A 17,750-nucleotide genomic window follows, 5' to 3' on the forward strand; every position below is an offset into this window, starting at 1 on the left:
GATCTCTACCACATAACCACAAACGCTTTTATTCCTCAAGCAACGATTACAAGGACTTTCATAAAAGCAGCATGTGGTTTGCCTAGCACATCTGAGGGCCAAAGATTAGCTCTTCTTGTTGCAAAATTGAGAAAAGTACAAATAAAAGGAATATAGAATAAGTAAAAAAAAAAAAAAACACAATGACAAAATGCTCATGACAAATACAAAAAAGATAAACTCCTGCTGTGTGTTTACCAAAACTGCACATTTTCATTAAAAATGCCTAAGGAAACATTCAAAATTACTTAAGTAAATGAGAATATGTTGAGCTTTATACTTAGAGAATGGAAAAGCAATGGAGAGGCATGGGAAAATGGTACCATTAACCCTTCCAGAATATTGAGAAATAGTTTTGACAAGATCTGAGATTTCCGGGCAGTGGTGGCACATGCCTTTAATCCCAGCACTTGGGAGGCAGAGGCAGGCAGATCTCTGAGTTCGAGGCCAGCTTGGTCTACAGAGTGAGTTCTGGGACAGCCAGAGCTACACAAAGAGACCCTGTCTCGAACTTCCCCTCCCCCCCAAAAAAAATTCTAAGAATTTTTGGTGGCACTTTGAACAATGTAGACAGGACTCTTGCCAGTTGAAATTCAGCGATCATCCCATTGTCCCAGCTGCACTTGAAATGCTAGCCTTCGCTGACATTTTTCATGCTTTCATGCTCCCAAAGGTTCCACAATTCAAAAGCCTCATTTCCAACATAAGAGAGCATTAAAGCCCCAAATTTTGTTCTAAGATAAGTCAAAAGTCTCCCAGCACAATTAAAAGTGTTCTAATTGGCTTTAAAAACAATAAGAATAGGTGGGAATTTAGTTGGTAGATACTTGATTGCATATGCAAAGCCCCAACACTACATAAACAAACAGAAAAATCAGGCCAGGAATGGCCTGCACACCTTTAATCCCAGCACTTGGCTAACAGAGGAAGGCGGGTCTCTATGAGTTTGAAGCTAGCCTGACCTACATAGCAAGATCTAGACCAGCAGGGGTTACACAGTGAAACACTGTCTTCAAAATAAAATTTAAAAGGGGTTATAATGGATCCTAAAGCAACACTCAACTTTCTTTTGGTAAATTATTAAAATTCAAAAGCAAAGTATCAATAACCCAATGAGTCTTCTCCCTAAATGTATTCTGTCAATAACGCTATCACATGACTCTTGGCTACCAATGCAACTGACCACCTTGTGAAACACCTGACATACAAAACTTGTTGGCTCATTTACCAGCCATCCTATAGCAACCAAGATATAAAGGCATTCTCTTCTCCTATCAGTCTGTCTTCTGCTGGATCCATCCTCTTCAAAGAACAGTAGCTGATGCTGGCTTTCACACTGGAGACTATTATACCATAGAGTCTCAAAAAAGTTAGGTGGAAGGCATTGGGAAGCTGACAGCTATCAAGTTCAGCTGTGTCCCAGATGTCACCAGCTAAAGAAGGAGCAGAGGAGAAAGCCTGAGTCCTGTCTCCTTTGAGTGCACCATGTGAGAAGTCCTCATGTACTTTCACTCCACCTCCACCACTAAGCCACAAGAAAAAGAGACTCCATTTATATGAATGCTTATAAGAATGTACAGCAGTAGCCGGGCCTGGTGGCGCAGGCCTTTAATCCCAGCACTCGGGAGGCAGAGGCAGGCGGATTTCTGAGTTCGAGGCCAGCCTGGTCTACCAAGTGAGTTCCAGGACAGCCAGAGCTANACAGANAAACCCTGTCTCNAAAAACCAAAAAAAAAAAAAAAAAGAATGTACAGCAGTGACCTAGGTCTGCAAGGTGGAGAAGACAGGAATAGGGAGTCACTGCTACTAAGTGGGTGGATTATAGAGGGGTGATAGAAAGATTCTGAACTTAGGTTATGAATCTTGTCTGTGAATGGACTAAAACCACTGACTGCACAGCTCAAACGGTAAGATTTATGGTATATGAATTATATCTCAACTAAGATATTTATTTTAAAAGACAACAACTAATACCATTCATGAACTTCTTCATTGTAATCAAACTAAACATTTTAAAAGAATTTATCAGACAATCAGATAATTTTGAACAATGAAGACTTGATTGTGTTAAAGAATATGTGATTTTTTTTCTCACATGTATCAGTGAGTTCTGGTTATGTTTTTCTAAGACACCCAAAGATATATCCTGGAATATTTTTCAAATCAAATGGTCTGGCAATGGTATTTCAAGATCATCCTTGCTGAGAGGGAATATAGTTAAAACTTCCAGCACGTGTCCATGGGGATTTGTTATAGCTGTAAGTCAAGTTGTATCTACACTTGAAATTCTGCAAAAATAAATAGATTGAAAGAAATTTTTAAAACACCTCAAATGATTTATCCATATTTGGCTAAATATGTGCATATATTGCGAAAAGAATCAGATAAGCAAGAGTAAGGTTAATGTATGGAACCTGGATTTCTGTTCATATATTCTAAATCATGATGGCAAAACTCCTTTGTTATTTCTAGACTATTTTACCTTCTATAAGGTCATTTACTACCAATCACCAAAATGATGTTTGCCTTTACATATGTAAGAATATATCAATTATATACCTTATTTCACAGAAAATTAGTCTTAATCCATGCTTGACTATTAGCTTAGAATGATCAAACCCACAGTTATTCTTTACATCTGAAGGGTAAGAAGTTGTCTTATTCTTTTTTCTTCCTGACTCTAGGATTTCACTGTTTGTTCAGCCTGGTAAAATGCAGGCACAGGGGAATTAAATCAATTCCTCTCAGCTTGAATGTTACATGAGGGCACAACAGGAATGCAGACATCTGAAAAGAATCTAGAACTGACATTGAGAAGGTGCTGGACACTCTTCCTTTCATATCTTAATTTCAAGAACCATGAAAGAAAGACTTAAGCCAAAGAAAATGAGCATGAGCTTAAACTTCTGGGAGCATAAAACCTAAGGGAACCTCTGCTGGAAAGAAAGCAGGCAGGCAGGCAGGCTACATTTTGTCTTTGTTCTGGCTCTAATATAATGAGTAAGCAATTTAAGGTGTCCCTTGGCACTGTCATCTACTGTTCCACGTGCTTTAGCTGATAAGGTGCAGGATCTGGACTAAGTTCCCCCAAATTCACATTTACCCTTCTGTAATAGCAATGTAATTTCCCCCAAGTCATTACCATTTTTCTGCATAACTTATATTTGATAAGAAGTTGTACCTTAGAGGAATACAAATTGGAATCAAAGAAGGTTATAATATTCATTTTGTATTTCTCATGATGTTCTGCAGTTATTCACATGGGCCCCACGTTCCAGGACACCATGTTCTCTTACCTGAAATGAAGGAACTTGGGTCTGGCTGGAGGGACCGAAACTGATTGACATAGTACTCCCGCTGTTCTTCTGTTATCCTCCAGGGCTCATCTGGGTAATTACTGTTGTTCTCCTGCGGTTCTCTCTCCACTGAAAAGGACTTTTAAAAAGAAAGTGCTCACAGAACTTGCCTGTCATGAGATGAGGTGTAAGACTTAAACACCAATGAATGTTATTTTATTGTTTTTAATTTTTACTGAAAGGAATAAATATAACTGCCTCATAAAAAAGAATTTAACCAAAACATAAACTATAATATAAAGGAGACAGCAAGCTTCATGGTTTTTTCTATCTTCAAAGTTAACATGAACATGAATTACTGAACAGGTAAAGAATGATGACAGGTTTTAAGGCCACCATTCTTCTCGTCAACTATTCATCACATTTGACCCTCTTAGATTAGCTAAGTGGATAACAATAAAATTTTCACATGTATGTGGATGGCATGTTGGGGGCAAAGATGATATCAGGAATCTTCTCCAGTGTATCACACCTTATGTATTGAGACAAAGTTTCTCAACTGAAGCTTTTACTCTGTTAAGTCTACTGTAGTTAGCCAGCTTGATCCCTGACTCTACATTCCAAGCACTAGAATTATAGGTAGGCTACTATGCCCAGTGGACATTAAGCAGGTTCTAGAGACCTGACCTCTGGTCTTCACATTTGCATAACAAGTGCTGAGCCATCTCCTTAGCCTCAGATTCTCTTCTGCTCTTCACAGAACATATGGCAATGCTATAACTGCATAATCTTTTAGCTTCATGTGTTTTCTTTGTTTGTTTTGAGACTGAATCTCACACTGTAGCCCAGGCTTGCCTAGAACTCACTATATAGCCAAAGTTAGGTTCAGATTTACTGATTTATGCTCCTGAGTGCTGGGATTATTGGTGTGAGCTATCATAACTGTGTTAACTCTTTTTCTCCTGTTGCATTTACATTGTAGAAATGCAGGAGTCAAAACTTCCAAACCCAACCCAAGTCCTTGAGTCCTAAGTCAGTATCACTAAATCTATCCTTCACATGTATGAGTTGGGAATGTTTACTAAATACAAAGCTGAGCAGTGAGAACTACTGTGGGATTGCCATCAGCAGGGTTAACAAAGGGGTGCACCAAACCTGCCACTAGAGGGCAGGCAGGCATGCCAAATTTGAAGATTTAAGAGCTCAGAAGCCTAGAACGCAATGCAGGAGAAAATAAAAGCTATACTGGGCTTTCAGAAGAGACACAAAATGGAAGTGCTGAAAGAAACATCTGGGGCTTTGCTCCATCCTCCCATCCACCTTAAAACCATGTATTTTTACCAAGGGCCATGCCCATGGAACCAAGAGGTAGTCACAAAGAAGGCAAAAGGAAACAAGTAAAGACAAGACAGATCACTGCAAAGAAGTCTTCATGCTAAATGTTGGTCTGCTGCATCGCCTGGTACTAAATGGAAAGCCCTGCTCCCTGGGAGTGCATTCCTTCTCTCCTGGGAATAAGGCCTCCCAATCCAGTCCCTGTTCATTCTAGCCCATGGTTGTTCCTTCTCCAAGCTCATAATTGGAGACATTTTGAGAAATTGAGAAATTTGAGGGGAAAACAATCTATTAATCTTGCAGCTACTTTCTTTCCTATTTATATTACTTCATGCCTGGGTAGTGTGAGTCACTTTTTAATAGGTCTTGGTCTATTCTACCTGGCCACCAGGACTCTTGCAGTCCATGCTACTCTTTGCTGACTTGGTAGGTTTGCAATTCCCCATGTACTCATGTCTTACAGACCAAACTCAGGTCTTCTTCCCAGAAAACTCTTCCGCTGGTGCCAGCCTGATGAAATCCTTCCCTTTCTTACATCCTTCTGCTCCAAAGTGCCCTTTCCATATTTCTACCATATGTACATCCATGCCTACACCCATAACTGAGGTCACTTCCTGCCCCAACACAGTATTACAAAGGTAAGCAGCAGCTAAGTGTGGCTGCGTGGACAAATGACCTGACTCATACCTGCTATCAGGCTACCTGGCTACATTGAAACAACAGGAGTTGGGTTCATAACACACTGGCCTCTGAGATGCTGTGGCATAGAAAGCTCTTTTCTTAGAAGAACAACTTTTATCAGATTAAAGATATGAATGATACAACTACAAATCAACAAACAGAAAGCAAAACCTGAATTGATAGACAGCCAGGCCATGATTCAGAACAAGGACCAGGTGTAACTTAAGCTATGAAGAAACAAGAAGAGTCTGTAAAATTAGGACAGAAGCGATATAGAGAAAGGAGTAGGGTGCATGTCTATAATCCGTGCATCCAGGAGGCTGAGGTAGGGGATAATGAGTTCAAGGCCAAGCTAGGCTACATAGAGAATTCAAGTTTTTACATAGTAATACAGTGTCTCCAAAAAAAGAGAGGAAGTGGCCAACTCCTAGAAGCAGCCCCATTTTGGGTTACATAAACACTTCCAGTGCAGCACGGACATAGGTGGAGTTGCCTCAATCTGGTCCAAGTGGAAAGCAGAGCTCATAGTTAACAAAGTATATCTAGAAGAGTATAGGAAGCACAGATAATATTCAACAGGATGATCAAATATTCAGACTCCAAGTCACGGAGGGATCACTTCACTGAAATGTGAAGACTAAAGACAAGGAAGAACAGTTACAACCATTTGAGCAACTGAAGCCAGAGACAAATGCAGTTTACAGGTAAGAAGGGCTGGGAGAGAAATGAAAGAGAACAAAACCCTCACATAGCCATCAGCACAGAAGACCCACTCCCAGAACTGAAATTGTAATTCAGTGCCTCTTCGTCAGTATCTAAGGACCATCTTACTACAGGACCCAAATACATGGAACCACCACCTCCGAGGTAACCCTCAAATCAGTTGTAACAAGTGACATACTGTTATGAATAAAGACTTGAAAGTTCAGTCAACTATAAGAAATTAGCAAAGACCAAGGGCACTGAGAAATAGGAGTAGGCATTTTATGGAGACTCAGCTACTCAAGCAGAAACCAGAACCAAGGAAGACTCTCCCTTCAAGTACATCCTAATGAGCCTGCCTGTTCAACCCCAGCTCCATTGGTTTTGTTGGCTGGGCAGAGATATTTGCTACTTGATGCCAATTTTGAGTTTTGCCAGTATTTTGAAGAAAAAAATGAGAAACCAGGGTGATGGTACATCTCTATAATACTCTGGAGGTAAATCCAAATGGACCAGGAGTTTAAAACAAGCCTTGGCTGCATAGTGAGTTTGAGGTTGGCCTGAGCTACATTAAACTCTGTCTTCAAAAAGAAAAACAAAGAACATGAGGAGAAAGAACATTCTTCCACATCTGTCTACACAATCTACAAACATATGGCACATTATACAGTTTCTCCAGACACAGGAGAATTATATTTGCTTATATTTAAAACATTCAATTCCTTGATTTTGTTTCAGATGAAATGCAAATATTTGGTGCTGCAAGTTATTGTCTCCAGGGAAAACGTGCTGTTTGTAATGAAAGAGACATCAAAAGACTTATTAAAAAATAATACTATTCATAAAATACCCCAAAATGAAATTTACCCTCAACGTACCTTTAAAGTATCACACAAAGGTGAATAATATGAATTACAAAGAAATGTTGTCTGGTAGAATGTTAAAAGGGTGTGTGTATCCTGTTTCATCCATAGAACATTTCTGCTTACAAAATAAGACTACTCTGGAGGCCTCTTATATATGCTGCTGACTTTAGCCATTCCACCAATGAAGGGAGGGCGATTTTAGACTAAGGTTCCTTAGCAGAAACAGTACAAAAACTACTTTTTGCCATCATTTTCAAAAGTAGTTTAGGGCTCAAATTTCACCATCTTAGGTTAATGTTAAACTGCAGAAATCTCTCTGACCCTAATGTACAGTATGCAGTTGCTAGCTCTAAAGACAATGTAAAGTTCACAGCAATGACTAGTCTGGCAAGATATGCCCACTGATGTTTATAGAAGCAAGAATGCTATAGTCCTATAGGCCACTTTATGGTTGGATTTAAAGGCTGCTCCATAAGACAGAACTCATGTGTGGTACCATTAACTGGGCCAAAAATCTATTGCTAGCTAGGTCATATGCCCTAGGAGAAAACGTAATACTACCATTATTCTGCTAAATGAATACAATAATAAACTGCTCCCTATATTACTCTATCTCTTGAGTCTCATCATAAAAGCTTCTTAGTGCAGTAGCTGGTGATTAATACAGTGACCAACAACTGATCAGTGTATAAAAAATATAAGACTATGGAGTGTTCAGCTCTAATTGGATAACTATAGCACACTCCCAGTCTCCAGGGCTCAAGGATCATCATGGAAGTGGGAGACTGAAAGAACATAAGAGGTAGCAGTATTAAACATCTGAAGTGAAACGATGTTTGTCTGACATGATGGTGTCATTGCACATATGAACTCATAGCACCTGTGACTACATAAATACCTGTACAAAATCAAACCAGCTAAAAATCCCAGCATGTGTAGAGGCTTGTGAAGTCCCATCCCCAGCTGAGGAGCTATTGCTAAGTGATGGCTGCTATGGGACGGAGAGGCAGTTTTCTTGGACACCCATGCCTCAGTAGATTGTCCTTCACCCATGTACATATAGTGGATTCAATGGAATTTTTTAAAGGTATATAAAACTGATAATAAATAATGGTGTGACATATGGAGAAACTAGAGAGGATAGAAAGAGGGTAGATTTTATCAAAATACATTATATGCATGTATGAAATTCTCAAACAAAAGAAAGCTATCCAGTGAATGTTTGGTTATGTGTATTTACCACTCTGCTAAATGGTAGACAGTATAAGTAACTAATATATCAATCAATTCTCATCCTTGTAATAACTCTGCAAAGTAGGACCCATTATTTCCAATTTGCAGAACAGGAAACTGGAGATTAGGTAAATGAAATAGTCTACCAAAACCACATGCCTAGAAATAAGAGGCAGAACATGAACGCTTTGTCACCGAGCTCTATGGTTATCTCTTTCTGCCTACCCACCCATCCTACAATAAGGAATTGTTTTCTTTTCAGAAAGTGTTGTAGATCAAGGATCTGACTTTGAGATGTGAATGATTGTGTTAGATTTATACCCTTCCCCATCATCTGATATAGTTTCAGATTACATCTGGTAGACTGTTAGATTATTCAGAAAATCTCTTTTTAAGCACATAATTTTTGTATGTGAGCAGCATCTGGCATGTTTTCACATGTTAAAAGAATCTGGAAGATAGGCTACCATGCATACAGTCAATCAGTTTATTTATTGTTATTTTCATGTGAAACACAGATGCTATTTTGATAAACATAAATACTTCTTAGTAACCTCTTCTTATTCTTACATAAGAAGCCAAGGTCTACTTCACTGGACAGAAAGATGCCCTTTACAATTGTCAGGATTTTTTCTCGATGCCAGGAGAAAATAAGAAATCAGCAATAAGATGAGACTCTGTTAAGGCCACAGACTTTCAAACACACTGTAACTAACTAACAATGTTCTATCCCCATCCTTGTAGGTCAGGTCAAGGCTGCCTTGCCTGACATTGCCAGGATGTTCTCCCTTTCACACTCAAGAGAGCCCGAGGCCAGATGGGAACCAGATGCTCTAAGAACTCAGGCTAAAAACAAGAAATACTTCTGAGATTTAGGATACAGACTCAAGGTACCAATACAGTTCAGGTTCCAAAAGCATGCAAACTGGCATTCAAATTTGGGAGGGGCCCTTATTAACAACTTAATTTCTAAGCCACCTGCTTCCCACACCAAAAAGGCGATCCCAAGGCCCATCAAGTCCTATGCTGATCTCCAGTCTCATCTCCCTCCCACTCCAGGCTCTAGTCACACCAGTCTTTAGTTCCAGTGTGTCTGTTCTCTAAGTGATATGAAGCAGACTGGCTCAGTCAAAATACATTTTATCCCTTTTTAGCATAGCTCTCGGTGCTGCACAGGCTGTGTAGTAAAAGAACAGCAATGCCCAAATACTTGGTGCTAGAATTCCAGGTGGGACAAGAGATCCACTAAACAAATACACCCATGGAAACCTGATTCAAACCCAAGTTACAGGATGAAAGAAGAGGTGAACAGGGCCCTCATGTGGCTTGCTGAGGTCACACAGTGGAAGTAGAGGTGAAACGATGGCAGCATTTCCTAACCCTGTAGCTGTCTGACTATGGCAGAGGCAAGATTCTAGCCGAGCTTATCGGTGAGACTGGAGGTGTTTTTCTTCTAGGCTTAGATTTTCTTTGGGTCTTTCAAAGATTTAATAAGTTATCCAAACTGCCTATTATGAAGCACTTTTGCTTAACTAGTCAAAGAAGTTCCTGTTATCTGCAATTAAGAACCTGCCCCAGTAGATCCATCTCAAGGGGAGGCTCCAAAGCCTGACAGTATTACTGCTGCTATGGTTGCTTACAGACAGGAGCCTAGCACGGCTGATCTCTGAGAGACCCAACATGCAGCTGACTGAGACAGACACAGATACTTATACCCAACCAACAGGCTGAAGTTGGGGACCCCTGTGGTTGGATTTTTAGAAAGGCTGGAAGAAGCCGAAGAGAAGGGTAACCCCATAGGAAGACTAGCAGGCTCAACTAACCCAGACCCCTGAGATCTCTCAGACACTGAGCCACCAAACAGGCAGCTGGTCCAAGGCTCCAACACATACAGCAGAGGACTGCCTGGCCTGGCCTGGAGACATGAGGCCCCAGGGAGTGAGGAGGCCTGACAAGGGGGCGGGCACCCTCTTGGAGACAGGGGGAGGAGGAATGATATGAGGAACTGTGGGAGGGTGGTCTGGGAGGGGGATAATGATAGGACTGTAAAAAAATAGAATTAAATAAAAAAAAAAAAGAACCTGCCCAGTGAATGCCTCTTGTTAAGGGTCTTGTCACAGCATGAAAGATTCCTCTCCTCACATCACAGCTCCATCCTTGCCTACGTCCACTTATGTCCCTCCTCATGCTTCACAGCTGAGCTCAAGCATCAGTTCTCTGGGGAAGCCTCTCCTCATTTTGTAGCTCTATGTTGTATTTTTCTGTTACATGCCACTCCTTATCTTTCCAGCGATTCTGTTTTTTCAATTCTACATGCATAAATGGAGATTGTATGACTTGAACTCATCTCAACTTGGTTACAAGTGCCTCGAGAACAAGTTTGTACCCTCAGTGTAACACCGGGATGCTTGCTGGCTCACAGAAGCTGCTTTCCTAAGATTTACAAATGGATGGATATAGTAACCACTGTGCAAGACTATTGGAAAGGCTAAAAGGGCCAAGCACAGCATTGCCACCAGATATACACTCAGCCAGTAGTCACTACTGTTGTTGGGACAGAAGCCATGACACTACTGTTCAGCTCATACGAAGACAAGTATAGATGGACAAAGGGCTAAAATGGTGGCCTTATAAAGGAGGCTTACATAGCAACAGCTTAGTCTAAAACTAAGACCAGAGTCCTGAGAGTAAATCAAAAACAAACGCCACCCTTAGCTCTACTTTTATAAAGTGCTGTCTAAGATCTAGCATTGAGACAGGTGTTTGCAGCTATATCTAAAACACTGTATCAGAGGAGCTTCTATCTATCAAACCAATGTGCATCCTAACTATTCCTCAGAAAGTTCTGGTTACAATCTCACTTCAGTTCTGAGGCTTACTTCAATGTAATACCTCATGCCTCATGGGAGAGCATTAATGGCACAAATAGAACATGCTAATCTGCAGTTATCTGTAGTCTAACAACCCAGTTGCAGTATGATTAAAACTATGGTTATTATTTGTTACCACTCCCTCATTGCCCACTGTCTAAATATAAATGCTTTCAGGCCTTAAGTACTCTGATCGGTTCTGATAATTGCTAAATTAATATCTTATTTCTAAAAAAAAAAACCTTCAGCTTCTCTCCCAGATATGTACTTCCTTGGAGTTTTCATTCAGTAACCCATTTCTTTAGTATTCTCATCTTATAATAATAATAATAATAATAATAATAATAATAATAATAATAATAATAAATGTTTTTATATTAAAGGTGACTACCAGAAAAGAAACAAAGCAAAGAGAGTAATTTTCAAGAACCCAGGCACTATTGCGGATGCCAACAAGTGCTGACAGGAGCCTGATACAGCTGTCTCCTGAGAGCCTCTGCAGTAGGGTCTCCAGTGGAGGAGTTAGGGAAAGGACTGAAGGAGCTGAAGGGCTATTCAACCCCATAGGAAGAACAACAATATCAACCAACCAGACTCCCTCCACAGAGCTCGCAGGGACTAAACCACCAACCAAGGAGTACACAAGGTGGGACCGATGGCTCCAGCTGCATATGTAGCAGAGGATGGCCTTGCTGGGCATCAATGGGAGGAGAGGCCCTTGGTCCTGGGAAGACTTGATACTCCAGTTTAGGGGAATGCCAGGGTGGGGAGGCGGGAGTGGGTGGGTGAGTAGGGGCACACCCTCATAGAAGCAAGGGGAAGAGGGATGGGATAGGGAGTCTCCAGAGGGGAACCAGGAAAAGGGATAACATTTGAAATGTAAATAAGTAAAATATCCAATAAAAAAAGAAAGAAAATACAGGGAAGTAATGAGGAACAGTACTCCTGTACCAAAATGAAGCAATTCCAAAGACAGAGCATACTGACTGTGTTTTGAAGAGGGTGAGTATTGGAAGAAAGGTGCTTGTGGTCTTCTTAAAAACACACATTTTCCACTGAAGATGTTTGAAGCTAACTATAAATGGGAATACTAAAAGAAACACTCTTCTGTTTACTAGCACAGAGAGTAACACACAGGATTACACACTGAACTGTGTTTGGTTTAGCATCTACGTTAAAGCACTTTTCTTTCAGTTACATAGAGAAATGTTACTGTATTCTGTGCAATTTGTATATGAAGATATAGGATATTAATGAGGAACAATACTCCTGTACCAAAATATAGCAATTAAAAAGACAGAACATAATGAATGCATTTTGAAGATGATATGTATTGGGAGAAATGTTCTTGTTGCCTTCTTAAAAACACACATTTTCCGCCTAAGATATTTAAAGCTAACTGTACATGGGAATACTAAAACACTCTTCTGGCTATAGCACAGAGAGTAACACACAGGCATGAACATTGTGCTGTGATTTGTGTAGCGTTTATGTTCAAAAAAAAAAAAGAATGGTCACATAATGAGCATTTACTGAGGAATACAAAGATTTTTTTTTTAAAGCTTTCAGCTGGGAAAAATAAACTTCAGAATCATTTGAAGTAAAATAATTCCTCCCCCAAGAATAATGGCTAAGAAACTAGAAAAAGAACTATAAATGAGCAAAGGAAACAAGTAGACGGAAGGCTTGATACTACAAGAAAACAGGTCCTCCTGTGGTTACAGTGTCATGGCTTTACAGCAGACACAGTGAGGTAAGATATACATTAGACACACAAACCTCAGTATCCCTTAGAAATAGTAAAAAAAAAAAAATGGCTAGGGCTTGAAATAAAATGGAGAGTAAATCTGGTAAATAATGTCCCAAATCAGGAAAGAGGACATATATAACTATTAAAAAAAAAAATCAAACCAGTTCTACATCTCTTTCCTCAAATGCATATACTTTCTCTTCCTCCCTCTTCTGCTTTAGGCAGAGGGAGAAAACTAAATAAAAACCAGAGAAGCTCACTTCTCAAATAACAAATGACCGGTTAGCCCTAAGCTATACCCATAAACTAAGTGTGATGATTTGAATAAGAATGGCCACCACAGACTCATAGATTTGAATACTTCATCAGGGAATGGCACTATCTGAAAGGATTAGGAGGTCTGGCCTGACTGGAGGAAGTGTGTCAGTGAGGGTAAGCTTTGAAGTTTCAAAACAACCCATTTGAAGGCCACTGTTTCTCTTTTCCTAATGCATATAGATATGCATATAGAACTCTTTCAGCTACTTCTCCAGTACTATGTCTGCCTGTGTGCAATCTGCCATGAGGACAGTGGGTGAATCTCTGAAAGTGTAAGCAAGCCCCAATTAAATGATTTCTAAAATAAGAGTTGCTGTGGTCATGGTATTTCTTCACAGTAATAGAACACTGACTAAGACAGTAAGTAATTCAACCTTGTCGGCATAATCATATAAATAAGAGATTCCCATTGCCTATAGACCTGTTGATGTTCCTGTGGAGCTGAAAAGAAACTTGTGTCCCTAACCTCTTTCAAGTGCCTCAAGTAACCACAACCTATATTTGAACACCTAAAGAGCAGTTTCTACACAACTTGCAGAATCTCATGGGTTTAAAATGTCACCTTATGGTTTCAGGCTTTAGAATGACAAATCAGTACAAAATCATAAATAACGCAGACAAAAGACAAAAGGCCTATGAAAGGAAGAAGCAATACACAGTAAAGTACACTTAGGGAAAGAACACTATAACATTAAATTTTCCAATTCACTAATAAGTATGTTAATTAATATACAAAGACAGCATTTTTCCATAGTATAAGAAATGTCTATAAGTTTGTTAACGTGCTATATTTACAAAGGTACCAGAAAAGAGACATTTTCTACATATGTCAAGTATATAAATTGGTAGAGCTTACAATCTGAAAATTTCTATAAAAATTACCAAAGTGTAGACATTTTCAATAAAGAGTTGTATACCTGAGAATTGAATCTATATAACTTCTAACAAAGCTACGCTTGTAAGAGCTAGATGTCAGTAAGAAGGGGCTGCTTAAATGGCTTATGGAAAATACAACAAAACACTAAGAGCTTGTGCAACAAAAACACAGAAAGATAGTTTTTGTGTGCTGACACAGAATATTAGTAAAACTATTGTTAAAGAAAAATGTTGAATATATAACAGATGTATAATAGGTTTCCACATAGGTAAAAGGCTGAACTATATACATACTTTGAGTATACTACCTATAATTATATAATTATTAGGATAAGATTCAGATACAGCACTAAGTAAAATAAGGTATTTTGTATACAACTATACAAAAGAAATGGGTTATAGTTGTTTCTACAATAGGTACTCAGAGGGTAGGAGTGAGAGGGCCATTTTTCACTCTGTACCCTTTTCAATATTTGACTTTGTAAAAATCTTTCAGCATCATTAGAGCTTACAACCCACAGCCCCAAAATAACATCTGCAGTGTAATGTGCACTGTATAGCATGAAACAATTCAAACTGAGAATTCCATTGCCATGGCTTTATTGGGAGAAAACTGACCATGAGGTGGTCCATTTGTCTCTGCATAACTTTGTTTAACTTAAGTCATTTGTAAGTAAGCACATCATCCTGACTTATATGGATAATACAGGGAAACACAAGAACTAAATGTAGAAATAGCATTATGCTGAAGTAGCCACTGGAGCTCTTCAACATAGTCAAGATAAGTGTTCTTAGACAAGGGGGGAGGGGGAAGACTCTAAAGGAATAAATGGAAAAAAAAGGTCTGAGTTCTAACTTAATACATGTATAGGATACACACACATAGAGACTTTCATTCCTCAAAATGAACCTCTGAAAAGCTGAGTAAGTTCTGATGGCTCAAAGCTGTCTTGTGGGCCACTTCCTAAGCTAACCATCGACAGTGCTAGCATGTTTTATCTAAGCCCCCTGGCCTAATCCTAAGCTTTTAGCCATTGCCTATGCTATGCTATGCTCTACTCGTCTTGCCAGAATCCTGATCCAATCCACCCACAAATACTTTCATAGCACAAAAAAGAAAAAACCTAAACAATGATCTCAGTAGTATCATGTCGGCATCCCCAAAAGACTGTTTCTTTTTTATTCTCATCAAAAGTATTACAGGAATAATTTACCTGTGGCACAAGCAATTCTCTTCTGACCTACACCAACAACATTCCAACAGAGACTCATGAGTGTTTCTTTCTTTTCTCGTCCTTACATACTTGCTTTAATTCTGAGAACTATTCCAAGGGGCTCAAGGATTACGAAGACTCTGTTTCTGGCCCTGAGTGTCTAAAGTGAAATCTCAGGGTTAGGGGAGAAACAAGGCTCAAAACTTTGGAACTCAGTAGGAAACAAACACACAACTACATACGATAAGTGCTTTTCAGTTTATAAACTTTTACTTTTATCGTGCCATACCAGTTTGGTACAAAATTTATAACCCCAAACTATAACCCCAAAACCCAAGTGCAATGGCAAGCATCTAAAAGACTCGAAGTTCTACTATTATTTTATCTAAGAAGAATAGTGATGAACACTGACTGTTTACAACACAGGAATGTTCAGACCTCCAGGATAATACACTAGACAGCAAGTTTGGTTAGGGTTTCAAAAGTGAGGCTGATTTTGTTTAAAATAGAAGATAATTGTGTTTCATCAGTAGTTGCAAGGAAATTTCATTTGCCAAAGCAGCCTCCCTAAATTTGGGTTAAAAAATAAAATGAGAGAGGAACATTTTGAATTAATGAATGAATACAAACACACATATACTTCTATTCGTGAGTCTGCATAACATGTTCTGAGAACAATATAAAAAAGTCTAGTTGCCTTTAAGATGGAAATCCATAATGATCAGACTCCCAGTCATCTGATTGAGTTTCACAGATACAACTGAGCAATAAACAGGTTTTTTTTTTAAAGAATGGAAATTGCAGGCATCACATATACGTGAGCACAATAGGAAACCCTCATACTTCATGATGTCCCTGGAAGAAGAAAAAAAGCAAAGACGAATTCAGACAAAGGAAGAGCAAAGGAGGCAAAAGTAAAAGTAAATAAAGAAAGACTAAAGGTCCCACTAGAGATGCTGACTGCTGAGATAGGACAAGGAGCAGGTGCTGAGCAGTGTGGTGAGAGTGAAGTAGTGAGCTGTTCTGGCTTTAAGGGAAAGCAGAGGGCAAACAATACAAGTGCCCAGGAGTCATATTCGAGAACAGGGATGACATGGTAAGAACAATGAGCAGTGACAGATCAAAGTCAGTATAGGATGAGCAGCTGTGAAGGAGATAACTAAATGTATTTTTTAACTGAGCCTAAAAACATAACACTTGCACATAACAATGAGTGGTATGTAGAGTTTCAACACATGTATACATTATATAATATTTAAATCTCCTGCCTGATTGTATTTGTGGGGTCTCTATTGTTTCCAAGCATGGTTTCAGATACCTTTAATCCCAACACTTGGGAGGCAGGGACAGGCATGTTGCTGAGTTCTAGGCCAGTTTGGTCTATACAGAAAATTCCATCCCAGGCAAGGCTACATAGTGAGATCTTCCACCACCACCACCCAAAGAACATTGTCTGCAAGAGGATGACGACTAGATAGTGGCAGGGTAGGGGTTAATATCCCAGATTCCCTGACAGGTGATAATTTCCTGGACCAAGTAAAGCAGAACAGATCAGAATCCCTCGAACGTAGAATGCTCAGGACTTGTTAACTGAATAAGCATGAGGGATGAAGGAGGAGTCGAAGACAATGATCAACATTCTGGTCCATGATAATGGGTGGTAGAGCAAGGAGAGTGAGGCTGGGAGCTCTTCTGTGAGGAATACCCATCAGTTGAAAGTCACAGTGAACCATCTAAGTAAGACTGTCTGGCAAATGGTGACACATGGATACCACACCCTACTAGCTAAAGAACAGTAACAAGGCAAGTGAGTTCAAGGACCACTGCGTTAGGGGCAGGTAGTTTAGATATTGCAGCAAAGGTAGCCAAAGAACCAAGACTTTCTACCCAATGTGGTTTTCAACAATCCTAGTAATACACAGAACCAAGTGGAAGCAGAAGTTGTAGTTCTAAATGTTATGCAGACTGAATCATAATCTACATGCAAAATGTCCAGACTGGCTTATGAGAAATGCAAAGCACAAATGACCTCTGAAGATATGATAACAGGTAAAGCAGAAGAGAAGACTTGCAATTTATTTAAAAAATTCCCATCTATTCACCAAAACACTGTCTGAAACTTTAATGAGGAAATAAATCTATTCTTTAAACAAAAAAGTGACTAAAATATTCAGGAAAAAGACTAACAATTCCAAAGTATAGAATTTGACATAAACACCTCCAAAATGCTAAACCCATGGGCTATAATAGCACTGGCCATGGGTACCTAAAGGCCTGAGGCCATGTCCCCTCTAACTTATTTATGGTGTTGGCAGTGATTTGAAATCAGAGTCTCAGGACATAGTCCCAGTATGCTGGGATCTGGCTGAGGCTGGTCTTCCTGCTGTATACTACTGTTCCCAGCTTAGGAAGTGCTGTGGAATGAAAGACATGTTTTTTGCTATGCTAATCTGGCTGGCACTTTACCAGTGAACTATAGCTTCAATACCCTACTGTTTGCAGGAAAGGTTTGAACAGAAGGTGACAAATTAAGCTAGAACAAAGAGAATAGATTGTCATCAGCATAGGGA

General features: G+C 39.5%; 1 protein-coding gene across 7 annotated transcripts in view; it reads right to left on the reverse strand.

Moving 5' to 3' along the window:
• The window catches only part of Reps2 (RALBP1 associated Eps domain containing 2), a 218,286-nt gene that overhangs the window by 108,999 nt on the left and 91,537 nt on the right, over nt 1-17,750 (reverse strand). For all 7 annotated transcript variants that reach the window (XM_029534081.1, XM_021187406.1, XM_029534083.1 and 4 more), the window contains exon 6: nt 3,336-3,474. In XM_029534081.1, coding sequence (XP_029389941.1) covers nt 3,336-3,474 — 139 coding nt within the window. The remainder of the gene's footprint in view (nt 1-3,335; nt 3,475-17,750) is intronic.

Source organism: Mus pahari, chromosome X, assembly GCF_900095145.1.
Source record: "Mus pahari chromosome X, PAHARI_EIJ_v1.1, whole genome shotgun sequence".
Classification (NCBI taxonomy): Eukaryota; Metazoa; Chordata; class Mammalia; order Rodentia; family Muridae; genus Mus; species Mus pahari.